General features: G+C 45.7%; 1 protein-coding gene across 4 annotated transcripts in view; it reads right to left on the reverse strand.

The window, feature by feature from the left end:
* LOC138295848 (zinc finger protein 25-like) overlaps positions 1 to 24221 on the reverse strand; it is a 101826-nt gene that overhangs the window by 74048 nt on the left and 3557 nt on the right. For all 4 annotated transcript variants that reach the window (XM_069234427.1, XM_069234426.1, XM_069234428.1 and 1 more), the window contains exons 2-4: positions 21144 to 21270; positions 19131 to 19244; positions 15674 to 15790 (exon numbers count right to left, since the gene is read on the reverse strand). In XM_069234427.1, the coding sequence (XP_069090528.1) occupies positions 15674 to 15790; positions 19131 to 19244; positions 21144 to 21270 (358 nt within the window). The remainder of the gene's footprint in view (positions 1 to 15673; positions 15791 to 19130; positions 19245 to 21143; positions 21271 to 24221) is intronic.

Raw genomic sequence — 24221 nt, forward strand, 5'->3', positions numbered from 1 at the left:
TCAGGGGAAGCCTCGGGATTCCCTCTGCAGGCGGCGCTGTGGGGGCTCAGGGGGGACAGGTTTTTGTACTCACAGTCTTAGAGTAGTCCTGGGGTCCCTCCTGAGGTGTTGGATCGCCACCAGCCGAGTCGGGGTCGCCGGGTGCAGTGTTGCAAGTCTCACGCTTCTTGCGGGGAGCTTGCAGGGTTCTTTAAAGCTGCTGGAAACAAAGTTGCAGCTTTTCTTGGAGCAGGTCCGCTGTCCTCGGGAGTTTCTGGTCTTTTCGAAGCAGGGGCAGTCCTCAGAGGATGTCGAGGTCGCTGGTCCCTTTGGAAGGCGTCGCTGGAGCAGGATCTTTGGAAGGCAGGAGACAGGCCGGTGAGTTTCTGGAGCCAAGGCAGTTGTCGTCTTCTGGTCTTCCTCTGCAGGGGTTTTCAGCTAGGCAGTCCTTCTTCTTGTAGTTGCAGGAATCTAATTTTCTAGGGTTCAGGGTAGCCCTTAAATACTAAATTTAAGGGCGTATTTAGGTCTGGGGGGTTAGTAGCCAATGGCTACTAGCCCTGAGGGTGGGTACACCCTTTTTGTGCCTCCTCCCAAGGGGAGGGGGTCACAATCCTAACCCTATTGGGGGAATCCTCCATCTGCAAGATGGAGGATTTCTAAAAGTTAGAGTCACTTCAGCTCAGGACACCTTAGGGGCTGTCCTGACTGGTCAGTGACTCCTCCTTGTTGCTTTCTTTGTTCCCTCCAGCCTTGCCGCCAAAAGTGGGGGCCGTGGCCGGAGGGGGCGGGCAACTCCACTAAGCTGGAGTGCCCTGCTGGGCTGTGACAAAGGGGTGAGCCTTTGAGGCTCACCGCCAGGTGTCACAGCTCCTGCCTGGGGGAGGTGTTAGCATCTCCACCCAGTGCAGGTTTTGTTACTGGCCTCAGAGTGACAAAGGCACTCTCCCCATGGGGCCAGCAACATGTCTCTGGTGTGGCAGGCTGCTGGAACTAGTCAGCCTACACAGACAGTCGGTTAAGTTTCAGGGGGCACCTCTAAGGTGCCCTCTGTGGTGTATTTTACAATAAAATGTACACTGGCATCAGTGTGCATTTATTGTGCTGAGAAGTTTGATACCAAACTTCCCAGTTTTCAGTGTAGCCATTATGGTGCTGTGGAGTTCGTGTTTGACAGACTCCCAGACCATATACTCTTATGGCTACCCTGCACTTACAATGTCTAAGGTTTTGTTTAGACACTGTAGGGGTACCATGCTCATGCACTGGTACCCTCACCTATGGTATAGTGCACCCTGCCTTAGGGCTGTAAGGCCTGCTAGAGGGGTGTCTTACCTATACTGCATAGGCAGTGAGAGGCTGGCATGGCACCCTGAGGGGAGTGCCATGTCGACTTACTCGTTTTGTCCTCACTAGCACACACAAGCTGGCAAGCAGTGTGTCTGTGCTGAGTGAGAGGTCTCCAGGGTGGCATAAGACATGCTGCAGCCCTTAGAGACCTTCCTTGGCATCAGGGCCCTTGGTACTAGAAGTACCAGTTACAAGGGACTTATCTGGATGCCAGGGTCTGCCAATTGTGGATACAAAAGTACAGGTTAGGGAAAGAACACTGGTGCTGGGGCCTGGTTAGCAGGCCTCAGCACACTTTCAATTGTAAACATAGCATCAGCAAAGGCAAAAAGTCAGGGGGCAACCATGCCAAGGAGGCATTTCCTTACACAACCCCCCCCCAAACGAAAGAGGATGAGACTAACCTTTCCCAAGAGAGTCTTCATTTTCTAAGTGGAAGAACCTGGAAAGGCCATCTGCATTGGCATGGGCAGTCCCAGGTCTGTGTTCCACTATAAAGTCCATTCCCTGTAGGGAGATGGACCACCTCAACAGTTTAGGATTTTCACCTTTCATTTGCATCAGCCATTTGAGAGGTCTGTGGTCAGTTTGAACTAGGAAGTGAGTCCCAAAGAGGTATGGTCTCAGCTTCTTCAGGGACCAAACCACAGCAAAGGCCTCCCTCTCAATGGCACTCCAACGCTGCTCCCTGGGGAGTAACCTCCTGCTAATGAAAGCAACAGGCTGGTCAAGGCCATCATCATTTGTTTGGGACAAAACTGCCCCTATCCCATGTTCAGATGCATCAGTCTGCACAATGAACTGCTTAGAATAATCTGGAGCTTTTAGAACTGGTGCTGAGCACATTGCTTGTTTCAGGGTGTCAAAGGCCTGTTGGCATTCCACAGTCCAGTTCACTTTCTTGGGCATTTTCTTGGAGGTGAGTTCAGTGAGGGCTGTCACAATGGATCCATATCCCTTCACAAACCTCCTGTAATACCCAGTCAAGCCAAGGAATGCCCTGACTTGAGTCTGGGTTTTTGGAGCTACCCAGTCCAGAATAGTCTGGATCTTGGGTTGGAGTGGCTGAACTTGGCCTCCACCTACAAGGTGGCCCAAGTAAACCACAGTTCCCTGCCCTATCTGGCATTTGGATGCCTTGATAGAGAGGCCTGCAGATTGCAGGGCCTTCAAAACCTTCTTCAGGTGGACCAGGTGATCCTGCCAGGTGGAGCTAAAGACAGCAATATCATCAAGATAAGCTGTGCTAAAGGACTCCAAGCCAGCAAGGACTTGATTCACCAACCTTTGGAAGGTGGCAGGGGCATTCTTTAAACCAAAGGGCATAACAGTAAACTGGTAATGCCCATCAGGTGTGGAGAATGCTGTTTTCTCTTTTGCTCCAGGTGCCATTTTTATTTGCCAGTACCCTGCTGTCAAGTCAAAGGTACTTAAGAATTTGGCAGCACCTAATTGGTCTATGAGCTCATCAGCTCTTGGAATTGGATGAGCATCTGTCTTGGTGACAGAATTGAGCCCTCTGTAGTCCACACAAAACCTCATCTCTTTCTTTCCATCTTTGGTGTGAGGTTTGGGGACTAAGACCACTGGGCTAGCCCAGGGGCTGTCAGAGCGCTCAATTACTCCCAATTCCAGCATCTTGTGGACTTCCACCTTGATGCTTTCCTTAACATGGTCAGACTGTCTAAAGATTTTGTTTTTGACAGGCATGCTGTCTCCTGTGTCCACATCATGGGTACACAGGTGTGTCTGACCAGGGGTTAAGGAGAAGAGTTCAGGAAACTGTTGTAGGACTCTCCTACAATCAGCTTGCTGTTGGCCAGAGAGGGTGTCTGAGTAGATCACTCCATCTACTGTGCCATCTTTTGGGTCTGATGACAGAAGATCAGGGAGAGGTTCACTCTCTGCCTCCTGATCCTCATCTGTTACCATCAACAGATTCACATCAGCCCTGTCATGGAAGAGCTTAAGGCGGTTCACATGGATCACCCTCTTGGGGCTCCTGCTTGTGCCCAGGTCCACCAAGTAGGTGACCTGACTCTTCCTTTCTAGTACTGGGTAAGGGCCACTCCATTTGTCCTGGAGTGCCCTGGGAGCCACAGGCTCCAGAACCCAGACTTTCTGCCCTGGTTGGAACTCAACCAGTGCAGCCTTTTGGTCATACCAAAACTTCTGGAGCTGTTGGCTGGCCTCAAGGTTTTTGGTTGCCTTTTCCATGTACTCTGCCATTCTAGAGCGAAGGCCAAGTACATAGTCCACTATGTCTTGTTTTGGCTCATGGAGAGGTCTCTCCCAGCCTTCTTTAACAAGAGCAAGTGGTCCCCTTACAGGATGACCAAACAGAAGTTCAAAGGGTGAGAATCCTACTCCCTTCTGTGGCACCTCTCTGTAAGCGAAAAGCAGACATGGCAAGAGGACATCCCATCTCCTTTTGAGCTTTTCTGAGAGCCCCATGATCATGTGTAAGGAAATGCCTCCTTGGCATGGTTGCCCCCTGACTTTTTGCCTTTGCTGATGCTATGTTTACAATTGAAAGTGTGCTGAGGCCTGCTAACCAGGCCCCAGCACCAGTGTTCTTTCCCTAACCTGTACTTTTGTATCCACAATTGGCAGACCCTGGCATCCAGATAAGTCCCTTGTAACTGGTACTTCAAGTACCAAGGGCCCTGATGCCAAGGAAGGTCTCTAAGGGCTGCAGCATGTCTTATGCCACCCTGGAGACCTCTCACTCAGCACAGACACACTGCTTGCCAGCTTGTGTGTGCTAGTGAGGACAAAACGAGTAAGTCGACATGGCACTCCCCTCAGGGTGCCATGCCAGCCTCTCACTGCCTATGCAGTATAGGTAAGACACCCCTCTAGCAGGCCTTACAGCCCTAAGGCAGGGTGCACTATACCATAGGTGAGGGTACCAGTGCATGAGCATGATACCCCTACAGTGTCTAAATAAAACCTTAGACATTGTAAGTGCAGGGTAGCCATAAGAGTATATGGTCTGGGAGTCTGTCAAACACGAACTCCACAGCACCATAATGGCTACACTGAAAACTGGGAAGTTTGGTATCAAACTTCTCAGCACAATAAATGCACACTGATGCCAGTGTACATTTTATTGTAAAATACACCACAGAGGGCACCTTAGAGGTGCCCCCTGAAACTTAACCGACTATCTGTGTAGGCTGACTAGTTTTAGCAGCCTGCCACAAACCGAGACATGTTGCTGGCCCCATGGGGAGAGTGCCTTTGTCACTCTGAGGCCAGTAACAAAGCCTGCACTGGGTGGAGATGCTAACACCTCTCCCAGGCAGGAATTGTCACACCTGGCGGTGAGCCTCAAAGGCTCACCTCCTTTGTGCCAACCCAGCAGGACACTCCAGCTAGTGGAGTTGCCCGCCCCCTCCGGCCAGGCCCCACTTTTGGCGGCAAGGCCGGAGAAAATAATGAGAATAACAAGGAGGAGTCACTGGCCAGTCAGGACAGCCCCTAAGGTGTCCTGAGCTGAGGTGACTCTAACTTTTAGAAATCCTCCATCTTGCAGATGGAGGATTCCCCCAATAGGGTTAGGATTGTGACCCCCTCCCCTTGGGAGGAGGCACAAAGAGGGTGTACCCACCCTCAGGGCTAGTAGCCATTGGCTACTAACCCCCCAGACCTAAAACACGCCCTTAAATTTAGTATTTAAGGGCTACCCTGAACCCTAGAAAATTAGATTCCTGCAACTACAAGAAGAAGGACTGCCTAGCTGAAACCCCTGCAGCGGAAGACCAGAAGACGACAACTGCCTTGGCTCCAGAAACTCACCGGCCTGTCTCCTGCCTTCCAAAGATCCTGCTCCAGCGACGCCTTCCAAAGGGACCAGCGACCTCGACATCCTCTGAGGACTGCCCCTGCTTCGAAAAGACAAGAAACTCCCGAGGACAGCGGACCTGCTCCAAGAAAAGCTGCAACTTTGTTTCCAGCAGCTTTAAAGAACTCTGCAAGCTCCCCGCAAGAAGCGTGAGACTTGCAACACTGCACCCGGCGACCCCGACTCGGCTGGTGGCGATCCAACCCCTCAGGAGGGACCCCAGGACTACTCTGATACTGTGAGTACCAAAACCTGTCCCCCCTGAGCCCCCACAGCGCCGCCTGCAGAGGGAATCCCGAGGCTTCCCCTGACCGCGACTCTTTGAATCTAAAGTCCCGACGCCTGGGAGAGACCCTGCACCCGCAGCCCCCAGGACCTGAAGGACCGGACTTTCACTGGAGAAGCGACCCCCAGGAGTCCCTCTCCCTTGCCCAAGTGGAGGTTTCCCCGAGGAACCCCCCCCTTGCCTGCCTGCAGCGCTGAAGAGATCCCGAGATCTCTCATAGACTAACATTGCGAACCCGACGCTTGTTTCTACACTGCACCCGGCCGCCCCCGCGCCGCTGAGGGTGAAATTTCTGTGTGGACTTGTGTCCCCCCCGGTGCCCTACAAAACCCCCCTGGTCTGCCCTCCGAAGACGCGGGTACTTACCTGCAAGCAGACCGGAACCGGGGCACCCCCTTCTCTCCATTCTAGCCTAGGTGTTTTGGGCACCACTTTGAACTCTGCACCTGACCGGCCCTGAGCTGCTGGTGTGGTGACTTTGGGGTTGCTCTGAACCCCCAACGGTGGGCTACCTTGGACCAAGAACTGAACCCTGTAAGTGTCTTACTTACCTGGTAAAACTAACAAATACTTACCTCCCCTAGGAACTGTGAAAATTGCACTAAGTGTCCACTTTTAAAACAGCTATTTGTGAATAACTTGAAAAGTATACATGCAATTTTGATGATTTGAAGTTCCTAAAGTACTTACCTGCAATACCTTTCAAATGAGATATTACATGTAGAATTTGAACCTGTGGTTCTTAAAATAAACTAAGAAAAGATATTTTTCTATATAAAAACCTATTGGCTGGATTTGTCTCTGAGTGTGTGTACCTCATTTATTGTCTATGTGTATGTACAACAAATGCTTAACACTACTCCTTGGATAAGCCTACTGCTCGACCACACTACCACAAAATAGAGCATTAGTATTATCTATTTTTACCACTATTTTACCTCTAAGGGGAACCCTTGGACTCTGTGCATGCTATTCCTTACTTTGAAATAGCACATACAGAGCCAACTTCCTACATCATGCCTTTTAATGTCTTGTTGAATCTCTCCACCAAGCCATTAGTTTGTGGATGGTATGGTGTAGTGAATTTATAAGTCACTCCACACTCATTCCACATGTGCTTTAGGTATGCTGACATGAAGTTGGTACCTCTGTCAGACACCACCTCCTTAGGGAAACCCACTCTGGTAAAGATACCAATGAGGGCCTTGGCTACTGCAGTTGCAGTAGTCGACCTAAGGGGAATAGCTTCAGGATACCTGGTAGCATGATCCACTACTACCAGGATATACATATTTCCTGAGGCTGTGGGAGGTTCTAGTGGACCAACTATGTCCACACCCACTCTTTCAAAGGGAACCCCCACCACTGGAAGTGGAATGAGGGGGGCCTTTGGATGCCCACCTGTCTTACCACTGGCTTGACAGGTGGGGCAGGAGAGGCAAAACTCCTTAACCATGTTGGACATATTGGGCCAGTAGAAGTGGTTGACTAACCTCTCCCACGTCTTGGTTTGTCCCAAATGTCCAGCAAGGGGAATGTCATGGGCCAATGTTAGGATGAACTCTCTGAACAGCTGAGGCACTACCACTCTCCTAGTGGCACCAGGTTTGGGGTCTCTGGCCTCAGTGTACAGGAGTCCATCTTCCCAATAGACCCTATGGGTTCCAGTTTTCTTGCCCTTGGACTCTTCAGCAGCTTGCTGCCTAAGGCCTTCAAGAGAGGGACAGGTTTCTTGTCCCTTACACAGCTCCTCCCTTGAGGGTCCCCCTGGGCCTAAGAGCTCAACCTGATAAGGTTCAAGCTCCAAAGGCTCAGTTCCCTCAGAGGGCAGAACTTCTTCCTGAGAAGAGAGGTTCCCTTTCTTTTGCTGTGTTGCAGTTGGTTTCCCAACTGACTTTCCTGTTCTCTTGGTAGGCTGGGCCATTTTTCCAGACTCCAGCTCTACTTTTTCACCCTGTGCCTTGCATTGTGCTCTTGTTTTCACACACACCAGTTCAGGGATACCCAGCATTGCTGCATGGGTTTTTAGTTCTACCTCAGCCCATGCTGAGGACTCCAGGTCATTTCCAAGCAGACAGTCCACTGGGATATTTGAGGAGACCACCACCTGTTTCAGGCCATTGACCCCTCCCCATTCTAAAGTAACCATTGCCATGGGATGTACTTTTCTCTGATTGTCAGCGTTGGTGACTGTGTAAGTTTTTCCAGTCAGGTATTGGCCAGGGGAAACCAGTTTCTCTGTCACCATGGTGACACTGGCACCTGTATCCCTCAGGCCCTCTATTCTAGTCCCATTAATTAAGAGTTGCTGTCTGTATTTTTGCATGTTAGGCGGCCAGACAGCTAGTGTGGCTAAATCCACCCCACCCTCAGAAACTAGAGTAGCTTCAGTGTGGACCCTGATTTGCTCTGGGCACACTGTTGATCCCACTTGGAGACTAGCCATACCAGTGTTACCTGGATGGGAGTTTGGAGTGGAACCTTTCTTGGGACAGGCCTTGTCTCCAGTTTGGTGTCCATGCTGTTTACAGCTATGACACCAGGCCTTTTTGGGATCAAAGTTTTTACCCTTGTACCCATTGTTTTGTGAAGAGGCTCTGGGCCCACCCTCCTGTGCAGGTTTTTGGGGGCCTGTAGAAGACTCTTTACTATTTTTAGTTTTGGTTGTCTCATCACCCTTCCCCTGGGGAGTCTTTGTGACCCCTTTCTTTTGGTCACCCCCTGTTGAAGTCTTGGACACCCTTGTCTTGACCCAATGGTCCGCCTTCTTTCCCAATTCTTGGGGAGAAATTGGTCCTAGGTCTACCAGATGCTGATGCAGTTTATCATTGAAACAATTACTCAATAGGTGTTCTTTCACAAATAAATTGTACAGCCCATCATAATTACTTACACCACTGCCTTGAATCCAACCATCTAGTGTTTTCACTGAGTAGTCAACAAAGTCAACCCAGGTCTGGCTCGAGGATTTTTGAGCCCCCCTGAACCTAATCCTGTACTCCTCAGTGGAGAATCCAAAGCCCTCAATCAGGGTACCCTTCATGAGGTCATAAGATTCTGCATCTTTTCCAGAGAGTGTGAGGAGTCTATCCCTACACTTTCCAGTGAACATTTCCCAAAGGAGAGCACCCCAGGGAGATCTGTTCACTTTTCTGGTTACACAAGCCCTCTCAAAAGCTGTGAACCATTTGGTGATGTCATCACCATCTTCATATTTTGTCACAATCCCTTTGGGGATTTTTAACATGTCAGGAGAATCTCTGACCCTATTTATATTGCTGCCACCATTGATGGGTCCTAGGCCCATCTCTTGTCTTTCCCTTTCTATGGCTAGGAGCTGTCTCTCTAAAGCCAATCTTTTGGCCATCCTGGCTAACAGGAGGTCATCTTCACTGAGAGCATCCTCAGTGATTTCAGAAATGTGGGACCCTCCTGTGAGGGACTCACTATTTCTGACTAACACAGTTGGAGACTGGACTTGAGGGGTCCTGTTCTCCCTATTTAGGACTGGAGGAGGGACATTGGCCTCCAAGTCACTAATTTCTTCCTCTGTGATGTCATCATCAGAGGGGTTGGCTTTTTCAAACTCTGCCAACAGCTCCTGGAGCTGAATTTTGGTAGGTCTGGAGCCAATGGTTATTTTCTTTATATTACAGAGAGACCTTAGCTCCCTCATCTTAAGATGGAGGTAAGGTGTGGTGTCGAGTTCCACCACCTGCATCTCTGTATCAGACATTATTCTGCTAAGAGTTGGAATACTTTTTTAAGAATCTAAAACTGTTTCTAGAATCTAATTCAAACTTTTAACAAACTTTTAAACTCTAAAAAGACAATGCTAAGCAGGGACTTAACACACAAGGCCCTAGCAGGACTTTTAAGAATTTAGAAAACTTTCAAATTGCAAAAATGAATTTCTAATGACAATTTTGGAATTTGTCGTGTGATCAGGTATTGGCTGAGTAGTCCAGCAAATGCAAAGTCTTGTACCCCACCGCTGATCCACCAATGTAGGAAGTTGGCTCTGTATGTGCTATTTCAAAGTAAGGAATAGCATGCACAGAGTCCAAGGGTTCCCCTTAGAGGTAAAATAGTGGTAAAAATAGATAATACTAATGCTCTATTTTGTGGTAGTGTGGTCGAGCAGTAGGCTTATCCAAGGAGTAGTGTTAAGCATTTGTTGTACATACACATAGACAATAAATGAGGTACACACACTCAGAGACAAATCCAGCCAATAGGTTTTTATATAGAAAAATATCTTTTCTTAGTTTATTTTAAGAACCACAGGTTCAAATTCTACATGTAATATCTCATTCGAAAGGTATTGCAGGTAAGTACTTTAGGAACTTCAAATCATCAAAATTGCATGTATACTTTTCAAGTTATTCACAAATAGCTGTTTTAAAAGTGGACACAGTGCAATTTTCACAGTTCCTAGGGGAGGTAAGTATTTGTTAGGTTAACCAGGTAAGTAAGACACTTACAGGGCTTAGTTCTTGGTCCAAGGTAGCCCACCGTTGGGGGTTCAGAGCAACCCCAAAGTCACCACACCAGCAGCTCAGGGCCGGTCAGGTGCAGAGTTCAAAGTGGTGCCCAAAACACATAGGCTAGAATGGAGAGAAGGGGGTGCCCCGGTTCCGGTCTGCTTGCAGGTAAGTACCCGCGTCTTCGGAGGGCAGACCAGGGGGGTTTTGTAGGGCACCGGGGGGGACACAAGCCCACACAGAAATTTCACCCTCAGCAGCGCGGGGGCGGCCGGGTGCAGTGTAGAACCAAGCGTCGGGTTGGTAATGGAAGTCAATGGGAGATCTAGGGATCTCTTCAGGGCTGCAGGCAGGCAAGGGGGGGGTTCCTCGGGGAAACCTCCACTTGGTCAAGGGAGAGGGACTCCTGGGGGTCACTCCTCCAGTGAAAGTCCGGTCCTTCAGGTCCTGGGGGCTGCGGGTGCAGGGTCTCTCCCAGGTGTCGGGACTTAGGATTCAAAGAGTCGCGGTCAGGGGAAGCCTCGGGATTCCCTCTGCAGGCGGCGCTGTGGGGGCTCAGGGGGGACAGGTTTTTGTACTCACAGTCTTAGAGTAGTCCTGGGGTCCCTCCTGAGGTGTTGGATCGCCACCAGCCGAGTCGGGGTCGCCGGGTGCAGTGTTGCAAGTCTCACGCTTCTTGCGGGGAGCTTGCAGGGTTCTTTAAAGCTGCTGGAAACAAAGTTGCAGCTTTTCTTGGAGCAGGTCCGCTGTCCTCGGGAGTTTCTTGTCTTTTCGAAGCAGGGGCAGTCCTCAGAGGATGTCGAGGTCGCTGGTCCCTTTGGAAGGCGTCGCTGGAGCAGGATTTTTGGAAGGCAGGAGACAGGCCGGTGAGTTTCTGGAGCCAAGGCAGTTGTCGTCTTCTGGTCTTCCTCTGCAGGGGTTTTCAGCTAGGCAGTCCTTCTTCTTGTAGTTGCAGGAATCTAATTTTCTAGGGTTCAGGGTAGCCCTTAAATACTAAATTTAAGGGCGTATTTAGGTCTGGGGGGTTAGTAGCCAATGGCTACTAGCCCTGAGGGTGGGTACACCCTTTTTGTGCCTCCTCCCAAGGGGAGGGGGTCACAATCCTAACCCTATTGGGGGAATCCTCCATCTGCAAGATGGAGGATTTCTAAAAGTTAGAGTCACTTCAGCTCAGGACACCTTAGGGGCTGTCCTGACTGGTCAGTGACTCCTCCTTGTTGCTTTCTTTGTTCCCTCCAGCCTTGCCGCCAAAAGTAGGGGCCGTGGCCGGAGGGGGCGGGCAACTCCACTAAGCTGGAGTGCCCTGCTGGGCTGTGACAAAGGGGTGAGCCTTTGAGGCTCACCGCCAGGTGTCACAGCTCCTGCCTGGGGGAGGTGTTAGCATCTCCACCCAGTGCAGGCTTTGTTACTGGCCTAAGAGTGACAAAGGCACTCTCCCCATGGGGCCAGCAACATGTCTCTGGTGTGGCAGGCTGCTGGAACTAGTCAGCCTACACAGACAGTCGGTTAAGTTTCAGGGGGCACCTCTAAGGTGCCCTCTGTGGTGTATTTTACAATAAAATGTACACTGGCATCAGTGTGCATTTATTGTGCTGAGAAGTTTGATACCAAACTTCCCAGTTTTCAGTGTAGCCATTATGGTGCTGTGGAGTTCGTGTTTGACAGACTCCCAGACCATATACTCTTATGGCTACCCTGCACTTACAATGTCTAAGGTTTTGTTTAGACACTGTAGGGGTACCATGCTCATGCACTGGTACCCTCACCTATGGTATAGTGCACCCTGCCTTAGGGCTGTAAGGCCTGCTAGAGGGGTGTCTTACCTATACTGCATAGGCAGTGAGAGGCTGGCATGGCACCCTGAGGGGAGTGCCATGTCGACTTACTCGTTTTGTCCTCACTAGCACACACAAGCTGGCAAGCAGTGTGTCTGTGCTAAGTGAGAGGTCTCCAGGGTGGCATAAGACATGCTGCAGCCCTTAGAGACCTTCCTTGGCATCAGGGCCCTTGGTACTAGAAGTACCAGTTACAAGGGACTTATCTGGATGCCAGGGTCTGCCAATTGTGGATACAAAAGTACAGGTTAGGGAAAGAACACTGGTGCTGGGGCCTGGTTAGCAGGCCTCAGCACACTTTCAATTGTAAACATAGCATCAGCAAAGGCAAAAAGTCAGGGGGCAACCATGCCAAGGAGGCATTTCCTTACATTCGTCATGCCTTGTCTCTCCCTTATTCTTCCCTCAGAGTACTGGCGCATCTCGTAGGCCTCCTTTCTTCTTCCATCCAGGCCATTTTCCCGGGCCCTCTTCTTTACAGAGCCCTTCAGAGGCTCAAGATCCGTCATCTTCAACAAGGTCTGTCATATTCAGATCAGGTTGTCCTCGACGCAGAGTCCAGAGAAGAACTCACATGGTGGATGACTCATTTAGACGCTTGGAACGGGAGAAACATTTTCTCTGCCGCCCCAGATCTTGTTTTAGAGTCAGATGCAAGTCTGACAGGTTGGGGTGCAAGATGTGGTCCACACTCGACTGGGGGACCATGGTCCGTTTCAGGAGTCGTCAATGCACATAAACTGTTTAGAGATGCTTGCAGGTTCCTTTGCCATCCAGTCCTTTACCAAAGACAGAGTAAAATGCTCCATTCTTCTCAGAATGGACAATTTATCTGCCGTAACTTACATCAACTGCCTGGGCGGTACAAGATCCAAACCTTTGGCTCTCTTGGCCAAGAGTCTCTGGGAGTTCTGTCTTCACAAAAATATTTCGGTCAGGGCAGAATATCTCCCAGGCAATCTAAATGTGGTGGCCGATTGGTTCTCAAGACACTCCCAGGGCTCAAGTAATTGGCGGCTTCACCCTTCCATATTCAGGTGACTTTCTTCTATCTTCGGTACAATGTCCATAGACCTTTTTGCCTCAAGACTCAACTCCCAACTGCCCAACTTCTTCAGTTGGAGACCAGATCCTTTAGCCTTGGCTTCCAACGCTTTTCTCCAAGCGTGGCCTCCTTCCCTTCTGTACACCTTTCCTCCCTTCCTCTTTATTGCTCGGGTCCTAGCACAAGTTCGCCAACAACATTCTTCTCTAGTTCTAGTCACCCCATTCTGGCAGTCCCAACCTTGGTATCCGACCCTCCTAGAACTCTCGTCGGATCTTCCAGTCCTGATCCTTCCTTTCCCAGATCTTCTTTTGAATCCCCAGGGTCTTCCCCACAACCACATATTACAAGGTTCCCTATTTCTCATAGCTTGGAGAATTTCGGGGCTTCCTGGAGAACCCCAGGAATTTCAGAACAGGCTGTCCAATTCATCCAACAATCCTGGGCTCTGGGTACTTCAAGGGTCTACCGTTCAGCCTGGTCAGTATGGTGTAGCTGGTGTGTGGACAGGGATTCCGATCCCGTTTCAGCTGACGTTACCTTAATTGTAAATTTCCTAGCTTCTCAAGGCAAAGCTTACTGTACCGTCAATACCTATAGATCAGCGATCTCTTCAGAACATGTCAGGGTGGACGGTAGACCAGTGGGAGAACACCCTTTAGTTTGTCGCCTGCTGAAAGGAGTATGTTTTTCCAAACCCCCAGCCCCTAAATATACTTCTATGTGGGATGTGAACTCCGTCCTTCATCTTCTTATTTCTTGGCCAGATAATCCTGATCTATTGTTGAAATATTTGTCTGCTAAACTCACTATGCTCCTCTGTCTTGTTTCTATAAAACTTGTCTCAGATGTAAAGGCTCTGGATGTTTCCTCATTTCATTTTTCCACCTGGGGTGTGTGTTTCAATGTATCTAGGCGTACCAAGACTAATTTGTCTTCTGTCCTTCACCCCTTTTTTCCCTCTCAACCCAAACTGTGTGTTGTTAATTGCTTGAAAACGTACGTTTCACGAACTGCAGATCTCAGGGTGGCTTCCTCATCTCAGTTGCTGATTTCCTTTCAGAAGCCCCACAAACCTGTCTCATCTCCCACTTTAGCTCATTGGGTTAAGTGGCTGATGGCTTTGGCTGGTGTCCCTACCGATATTTATGGTGCCCATTCTGTTAGACGAGCTACGGCTTCTCGGGCATTTTGATCCGGGGCTAGTTTGCATGATATCTTAGATCTGCACATTGTTCTAACGTTAGTACGTTTAGAACTTTCTATTGTAAACCTGTTGATCATCCTTTACAAACTGTTATGTCATTGCTTTGAACAAGCATAATACGAGCCTCCTGTCTTGTAATAAAATTGAGATTTTCCTAGCCTTGGTGTCAGAAAGGCTAGATTTTATTAAAGACAAGGAGGCGAGTATTATCCCTCCTCTTCTAACCCTCCCTGTTCTTTTGTTCTAGTTGCCTCAACCGCAACCAACAACAGCGCTTCCGGCTGACCAGCTTCCATCAGCTCCTCGTTCTGGACCTTCTCATCAATCATCTGGATCTACAAGGGATTATCCTTTCCTCAAGGCTTTCTGCATAGACTTCCTTTCTGCATTTTTGACTATATGGGTTATTATGGTTTTTCTCGGATTACTCAATTGACTGATTTTCGCAAGAAAAGAGGGCTTGGTGCTCTCAGTCAAGATAGTTATTATGGGGCTCGTTGTGTGATTGGGTGGCCCCACTATGACGCAGTTTTATAGTTTTTTTCCCAGGGATTCTGGGATTTGTAGTTCTTGGCTGCTGTTTGAAATAAAGCATGAAAAGAAAAGCATAATACTCGCCTCCTTGTCTTAAATAAAATCTAGCCTTTCTGACACCAAGGCTAGGAAAATCTCAATTTTCTTAGCTCTTGTGAACTGGGCCTAAACTTTGGGGTTCCCCAATCCCCACACTACTGCAGGTTAGACACCACTAGCTGATGCATCTGTAGAAAGACTATACTTGATAACATGGAAAATTTCGATTTCCCCAGACGGATTGCTACCAAGTATTTATTATCGACTGATATGCTTCTTTGGTAGAGAACAGTAAAATGTAACAGGAACGTGATTTGTGTTTGTTTTTAAAAATCAATTATCCTACCTTTACTAGAGTGCTTTACGTGCTTTGCTCAAGCAATAAACCACACAAGGAACTCTTGAGGGCCTATTTTTAATCTACAAAAATGGTGGACACTATGGTTATTAGGGAAGATCTGTGAGCATGATGACCAATAAGCAATGTGTGATGTGGAGGAAAAGTATGACAACTCCATGCTCTAGCAATGCAGATAGATATGAACTGACATAGTGTAATGTAACCTCATGAGGAAAAAATTAATTTGGGAATTTAGGTTTCTATTTGGTTAAAAGTATGATCAGTTTCACTTTGTAATTATACCCCTGACTTTTTCAGTAATGTGTGGATTTCTAATTAATAAAAAGAAACACGTTTGAAAGCAGTAATTTGAAAATTACATATTTGAATGAATAGTAGCTGGACTGGGTTTGAGGATCAGATAATTAACTTAAAAAAAAGAAAACTGAAATGTTATAATTCTTTATGCCATTCATACCATAAGACAGTTCTATTCTTATAAACGTTCTTCATTTTAAACATAAAATGTTTTTAAGCTGAAGGCGAGTAATCAACAGTTAACTGCCGAAGTAGTTTATGCAGAGAACTGCCCCATCCTTTCAAAGCGAGCCACCTTCTTTGTAAGCATACCTAGTTTTAGAATTTGTTTTGCGTGGAGCTTCAGGAAGATGTTGTATAACTTTTACCAACTCAGGAATTCTATATATTATTAGAACATCAAACTCACCCTTACTGGACTTGTTGTTGAATCCTTTTTCATCAAAGAACTGTGGCTCGCTGCAGAAAAGCTCTTCCTCCTGTTTGATCCTTAAAATTATGTCAGGACTGATGGATAGATGGCAAGCTGTACAGAAATGAAAGTAGACATTCGACAAGCTTATCAATACCAGTAGAAAGAAGAAGAAAGGATTGAGCTATAAATTGAGAAGGATAACTCAAAACCATCACACCCAAATGCCCATACATTAGCTTCCAATTTCTATGTTGAGAAAAATGGTACATTTGAGCGTGTGCTCTATATCACCAATTCTAAAAGTCACTTATATAGGAACTCGGATTTAGGCCTCTTTCCTCTGTATGGTCACAGAACTCATCTGTGACTTGCAACATCCTTATAATGTATGGGAGGAGCTACTCTGTCCCATTTATGAAGAACCAGGCTATTCAAGCTTCAAGACATTTGAGACGTTTGGCAATCAACCTTACTCTTGTAGGGGTCAAGTTCCCCAACGTGGTTGTCTGGGCTGAGAAAAAATTTGAAACAGACTTTTTGAAGAAAGAAATAATCAAGAATGGGGTCAACCAATATCACTGTAATCAACTTTGACAGCCGGTGTAATGTTTATATGGAAGGAAAAGTGATTCCTCTGCAATGGATAGCTCGACGAGTGAAGCACATCGCTTTAAAAGGGACATGTCTTGTTATGGCAATTAGTGTAAAGACTGATGGAGCAGAAACATGGATATCTATGTTGTGGATTTATCTGACAGCTTTGTGCGTGAGTCTCCGTAGCCTGTGTAGGAAGTAGAGAAAGGCTACAAGTTGTATTCTGTCATGTTTCTCTTTTTAGTATTTCTTAGAGTGCTTTATCAAAAACACATATGTGTCAAAGAAAAGCAGTACAAGAGTTAATGAAGTCAATAGAAATTAAAACTAACTTCCAAAGACATGGTCAAGGTTGGTAAGGTACATCAAGGAGATGGGCTTTCAAAATTTTGTTGAATGTGGTTAGGGTTGATGTACACCTGATATAAAATGTGAGCACATTCCACAGTTTTGGTGCAACAAGGACAAATGACAAAACAGCCAAAGTGATATTAAGCACATTGAGGCTGTGGCATAGATAACAATGACAGCTGGATGTAGAGATTGTGAGGAAGTTTATAAGGGAATTAAGGAACATAGATACAGCGGGCCAGGGAGTGCACACAATTGAGGACTCAAATCGGGTCTGGAAGCAAGAAGACACCTCACATTCCATTTTGATAAGGAAAGAATTAGGATTGTCCATATTGTCACTAAAAAGACCTTCAAATAAAGGCATGTGTCATCAGAATACTGTTGTAAAGCAACACCCAGATCCAATAGTACGACTCCTAGTTGCCGCATATGGAGACTTGTTTGTAATTTTATAGAGAAGCATTTTTGAGGGCACAAAACATATAATGCTTCTTGGTGCTACAGAAACCAATTTTCTTGCTTAACTAACAATGGTCATGTGGATGGAGGAGGTCATTGATGTTTCTATTTGGACAATCTGTGAAGGAGGAGACCTATTCCAGTACTGATCGGAACATCTATGCAAAAGCCTAAACGTTTAAAGTACTCTAGTACTAATGGATACCAGGAAGCAGATCTGAATTTTCTAAGGTATACAGAGAACATCGTCCAGCACTCCCAAAGACACTTGAGTGCTACATCTTCTTTCTGGTGCCTGTTGTATGGTAGCATGGAGGTTGTAATTCTTCAGTTATATTGTGACTAATGTTTCAATTAGTTTGCCTAGAAATAAGACTTTTTTGTAGCTTGCCTCAGTTGAGGGAGGTTGGTGAGGTCAGGGAGAGCCATTATCAACAATTAGTCAGTTCTTTAGAGATGGGGAGAGACCTCTACAGTAGCAGAAACATAAGACATTAAAAATATCAAAGAAAGGAGAAGGTGGTGTCCGTTTGTTGCTCATGATCACATTTTTTAAGTGTATAGTTAATCGCCCGCACACCAGGCTCTACCCTATGAACAACCTGATCAATGACATACCACAGTGCTCTCTCTACTGTTGCAACTGCTCTCCTGGGACAGATAGCACATACCATATCATTCGGGTATACTACAAAAAATAGTAACCTATTTCCTTTCATCTATGGTTCATGATGATAAGCTTCGCCTGGCGCTTTTACAGTGGCAGCTTTATGATCCTACAGAAATACTATAAACGCCCACTGCACTACTCCTGCCATAAATCACAGGACTGTGCCAGGATTTGCACCAGGCTGTTCTGCTGTAAGCTGCTAGGCTCTAACCTTCAGCTATTATATCTAAAGTCTCACCAAAAATAGAACTGTGCATTTAGAGAGGGTGGCATGCATTTTCAGATTCCTCCTTCTATCTTCTCTTAACTAAGTGGGTAAACAATGGTTTTGCAAGAAACAAAATATCCTTCCTAAAAGACAAATGTCTGTCCATCAGTAGATTTTATCTGCAGTGCTACTGTTCATGCTAGTTGGTGAGAAAAGTGTCCTGTGAGAAACCTGTGAGTAACGAGTAATATAACAACATAAATAGTCATTATTTACAAAATAATCTTTGTTATTGTTATTATTATTAATAATAACAATAAGTGTATCATTATTATTGATAACAACAATAACGCCGATGATTAGTATGTGGGGGGCTATAATAGTTGCTAAAACAGAGGTACAGGCTGGAGCTGCAGGTGATTGAGTATAACAAGGGGAAGAGAACTTTAATAAATAGTATTGCCCGAGGGAGAAAGCTATAATGCTATTAGAACATTCCACCTACTGAGGGTAGAATTGTTTTAAATAAACAGGAAGAAAGATATTTGTTTTTTAATGTTAGAGCAAAACATCTGTGCCAGCCACTATTGGCCCAGACACTTAATTCTCTCCCAGAGGAGCTTCCAACATTTCAATGTTCTAACAATAATAATAATAATAATAATACATGTATTAATTATTTTGTGTATTGAAGCCTCTCGGAGACAGGCTATGCATATCCCTAGTTCTCTGGATCAAAAGCACCCATAAAGTGAATCAGTTTGTTCTTTTAGTAACATTCAAACCTTTGTTCACGTTGACCCAGGATGGCACAGAGAAAGGCCTAAACCTAGACTACATACAAACTAAGGCAAAGGGCTAAGAAGACGGTGAGTCAGTCAACAGCTGTGATGGCGAAGATGATGATACGAGACTTTCAAGCAAGCAGAGGACTTAAAATTACTTATTTACAAAAGAAACGAAAGCATTTCTTCTATTCTGGAAATTCAAAGAAAGATTGAAAATGTTAGAGTAAAACATGTTACCATCACAATTTATGCTGTAAAGTCGCGCTACAAGAAAAATGCAATTTTACGTGACCACATCACATTGGTATTATTACAACCTAAAAACATACTATAAGGAAACAGACACTTTTGAAGCTATTATAAAATAAAGCTACTTACACGAGGTGGGACCATTAGCACCTGCTTTCCCGACTGGATCAAGGGCATCTCGTACATCTACTTCTTCTCCTTTATAAATCCGAAGCAAAGTAGTAGGATTGACGATGACATAGCCTGGTTTTACAATCAGAGAATAAACAAATGAGCCAACAAAATGCGACTTTTACAGCAGAAAGAAAAGTATATGGGTGGTTGCTATTAATTCTCTATACTTCATATAACGATAGGAAGGGCCATAAGAACAGTTTTGGAACTCCCCCCAAAGCCCTGGCTGAGAATATCAACTGTGATGGTACTGGTCAAAACGGTCTGTAGGGCTGATTGCCTGCCAAATTACGGGAAGAAGAGAAGAAATGCAACCTTTGATTCTTCAGAGGGTGATCTCATGAATACCACTGAGGTAGGCAATGACCATCTGTTTATTAAGGCCCCTTGGATTTGGGGTGGGTGGCAAACATATATAGCTATAATTTATTTAAAGAGCGACAATTCCATCATTACTTGATTTAAAGTTTAAATAGGTACAGGGAACTCCCTCAAGTTCACAACTTCATATGTTTCGGCGCTACCTCCTTACTGGCATGTACTAACTTGCTTTGAAACTAGAACTTCTAAACTACAGGAAAGCTCATCATTTGTCCTCAAAGATCACCATGAGTGCAACATTCACTCACTCCACTACCACTGACACGCCATATCACCAATGTTCCTACAAAAACCTGCTACACCTCACTTACAGTGGCGACCACTACACAGTCAACCACATGTTTGATGGCTACATCTTTTAAAGAACAGATTTGCTATTGTATATGCACCTAGATTCAAGATAAATGCGAAAAACACCATCCACACATGTACAATGCAGACTTTTATTCACAAAATCAGCATCTGTGGACATTTACACCCACAGACGGATGAATCTACCATTTATTAGCACAGCAAATGTGGCCATGTGGCAAGTGTTTTGCAATTTAAAGTTAAAAAAGGAAACATGGGTAGTGGATCACCATCGGAATGTAATCAACACCCCCAAAGTGAAACGTTTGTGGGAATACACATAACTTTCCAGTGCTTTTCCCAAGCACATTCAGGCAATTACATATAAAACAAAAAAGAGATGGGAGTAAATTGTAAATGAGGGAGAAGAGTTCCCACACCATCAAACTGTGGTGTAAAATATCTGTGATAAAGGTCAGGTGTCAAATGTCGATGATAAACGCGCCCTTTCTGTGTATTATTATAAGAGTAATGTAAGTCACAGTGGAGTTAATTTACCATATAAAGGAGTGCGACGGGATAACTCCATAAGTACATGGGCCTGCAAAGTGATTTAAAAAAGCCATTTATCATACTTCAGTATTTTCCTGTATGTGGTGATAGTCATCCAGTCTTTCAATACTTGGTGTTATAGTCCCTCTGATGCAAGAGATTCTCCTAGTGCAACTAATCGTTTAATATGTACTGTGGGAATAAAACAAATTGCTATGGCTAACAGTTGGCAGCAAGCACATTGTTTGGTATGTAGAAAGGTTTTTAGTCTCTTGTTACAAACTGAAGTAGCCCAATAAATGACCCGAGTCCCATACGGTTTGCCTCATCAGCTAGTGACTAGGACCTATAGGAGTACAAAAGTTCACATGAAAGGATTCCATAGCAGTCACTGCTATCACTGCGTGTTTAAGCGGCTTTTATTGCATTCAGAGTTGCTTTCAGCATTCGGCTACCATTAACAGAAGGCTGTGTGTCATAAGTACTCAAGTGTAGCAAATTTAGAACAAGAGAACAATGATGTTTTCCTCTTAGAAGTTGTGATTTCAAAACAAGAACTCACGAAGGTGAAATAGTGCACCTTTTCTAACTCCGATTTTCTTAGGAATTAATTTAGTGGTTCGAATGATAAAGTAACATCCAAATGTAATCAAAGTATTACGTCGAGAGAATCTTAAATTGAATACCAAGCCCAGCAAATCACTGAGCACATGTTTTAGATAAACACAAATAGTGTATATTTACCTAGGGAGGTTAAAACTTGATGAACCTGCATCATTACGTGACTGTAAAGTTCCTTTTGCCATTCGTGTAAAACCTTCCATTCTTGTTCAGAAAAACAGGCAGCAACATCGCGGAATGTGACAGGGACCTGGAATAAAATGTTTCATATTGACAAATCCGTAATCTCATCAGATAGAATACAATGTAATGTACGGATGCATAGATTGTAAAGAAAGCATTTGTCCTTATTCGTACTCATTGCTATACTCTAAGCAAGGCAGAAAAGGAGGCGAAATGTGTATGATAGCAATAGGAATTTATGACATTGTTAGTTTTTTTTTTAGGACACATATTTCATCAAGCGCTACAAACCATATGAGAGAGTATTGTCACTGGTTGGTATGCAAAAGATACAAAGGTGAACCAGGGTATTCTGGGGTAGAGGGTCAGAGGCTGAGGGTGCTGGTTGAATGTAAGTTCATCAGCAGGTTGGCTCTAGGAGAAAGCAAAGCATAATGTGTGGTGACTAAGGGCCTGATTTAGAACTAGGCAGATGGGTTACTCTGTCACAATGGTGATGGATATCCCGTCTCCAAAATCTAAAACCCATTATCTTCTATGGGATTTATATTTCAGTGGAGAGGATATCCGTCACTTTTGTGACGGAGTAACCCGTCCGCTGGGTTCCAAATCAGGGCCTAAAATACTCATGAGAAGAAGCTTTGTTTGACCAGCCTTAAGTACTTTCTTTATAGGTTTTGGATAGTATTTGCTGTTTGTTAATTTGTACTTTCTTATTTTGTATTGTAAGAATTTGGTCAGGGCCACGGGGCTAGCTGGGTTTCCTGGGACTCAACCATGGGGCATGGGGTCTCTTACTACTGATGTCCTGAAGACTGATCCGCCTCCAGACCTCAGTGCCACTGCACCAATGGAAGCTACGTAACTGCTGTTATAGAACTGCAAACTGGCACCAAGAGCACCCCTTCCACAGATGACTCACTGGGTAGTGAGGATAGAATTCAAAAGCTTCTCCGGAAAGTAGTGTAGGGGTACAGACTCAGAACTCAAATAGTTATGCAACAGAGACAGTAAATGTTGTCCCATCTAGTTTTGATAGAAACAAAAGTTAGGTCAAGGAGGTACACAGTTCTGATACTGGTGCTATGGGTTAAAATACACACAGGATATGACTAGGCCACATTATAGCACAGGTGCGAGCACACTTTGACATGTACAAGCAGCCTTGCTGATCCTATAATCCACAGACCAGTTCAATTATATCCCTCTACTAAAAAGTTCGCTGAGGGTTTCAATGCATAAAAAACATAATACCCATTCACTTCAGCGCTAGAGGCACAGTCAATGTTCGAGTTCACCTGCTTAGTTTAGCAGATGCTTGGGAATCTTGAGTGCAAGGCTTGCAGACAGCAGCAGCGTGAGCACTCCAGCCTGCGGTTCCCAGCCAAGGCCCACGTTCTTTTTCTGCTGTATGGTGAGTCGTGCGGCAGCTCTTGCAAAGCAGCAGCACAACCCCATTTTCTCCCACCATTCAAACAACAAAGAGCACTTCAGATTTGGCTATCAAAGGTCCACCAGCCAAAGTGTCAGCTCCTGGCAGCCCAAGTGGGTTTGCTCCAGGAAGTGGGTGGCAATGTCGCAGGCACGCTGATGGTAACTCTCAGAGGCTGTCAAGTATGCTGGCATAAGAAGCCTGGCCATGAAGCTCATTTGGGAGACCCAGAGATCCACTCTTAGATTCAGGTCAGCGGCAGCTACACTCCCTTAATTCAGTGCACTCTACTGGGATGTTCCGCATGATATGGCCTGTCCCGCAATCTGGGCACAGCGCCTAGGTTTCTGCAAGTTGAAGCACTCATTCACCTCTCTCAGCAGGCAGTTTCCTAGGCGACATGGAAATCCTCAGTGCTTCCAGCAAGATGGTACAGACTTCTGTGAGACTGGCTGTAAGGACACAGCCAATCTCAGCACACCAACCTTGGATGTCCGTAGGTCTTCAAGTAGTATGTGGACCACTCCTTACTTTGGTCACCAAGAGGCTAGACCTGGAACCAAGTGAGATAGTTTGAGTCCAACCCTTTCCAGAAGGGGGTGTTAATCCCACTGTCAGTGATCTGAATCGGTTCTGTTTCAAAATTACCTCTTACATCTGCAGATCAGACACAATCTTTCTGAGAGTGATAGCTCACACAGCAGGTAATGGTGATGCTGTCTCCCAACTCGAGTATCCAAAACTCAGGCACAGCGAAATGGGAAGACTGCACTTGTGCTATCATCCTTCCAGAGCAGCACTCTGGGAAGAGACAATGGAGCAGACCCTGCCTAGATGGTTCCCACAACAAAGGGAATCCTCTTTTTCACCTACTCACTTGTACCATCAGCCAAATGGCAGGGATCAGGAAGAGATGATCAGCAGGCCTTAAAAAAAAAAATATGACTGCTGCACTCCTAAAGCAGCTGTGTCTCCATCCTCCCATATTTAAATGTCTAAGACTAAACCCTTCTACTCAGGTATGTGAGCAATACACTACTGCAGTCTGTGGGAGGCTGTACCGCAACCTCCAAATTGTGCTATATGTTACAAGTGCATCTAAAGAAGATCCAAATGATCTCTTGAAACACACACTCACAATAAACATGATGTCCTGCAACCAGTCACAGTACATTCTATACGTACGAAATGCACACACAAATGTCAGCGGAGGGTGTGGGCATTACATTCAAGTGGAGCTTTCCGCGAATGGAGGCTGTAAGCACCACACCAATACCAAAACAGAAAAAAGTCTGTTTAGTGATATCAATCAAAAGAAGCATTGGCACAGCTAATAGGTTTTGCCTAAGTGAAATCTATTGTCTCTGACATTTCTTTTAGATATGTTTCACTGCATTGAGGGCTACTGGGCAACATTGCTTATGGTAAAGGAAAAAAAGCGATATAACGCAATCAGGGTTCACAGGGTCATGGCACTTTTTTTCATCAAGCCATGTTGTACAGGAGCCCACACTGCTATGCAACATGTCTTTTGATGAAGAATTGCTCTACCAGACCACAGGTATAAAAAAACCAGACAGGATTGG

Source organism: Pleurodeles waltl, chromosome 5, assembly GCF_031143425.1.
Source record: "Pleurodeles waltl isolate 20211129_DDA chromosome 5, aPleWal1.hap1.20221129, whole genome shotgun sequence".
NCBI classification, from domain to species: domain Eukaryota; kingdom Metazoa; phylum Chordata; class Amphibia; order Caudata; family Salamandridae; genus Pleurodeles; species Pleurodeles waltl.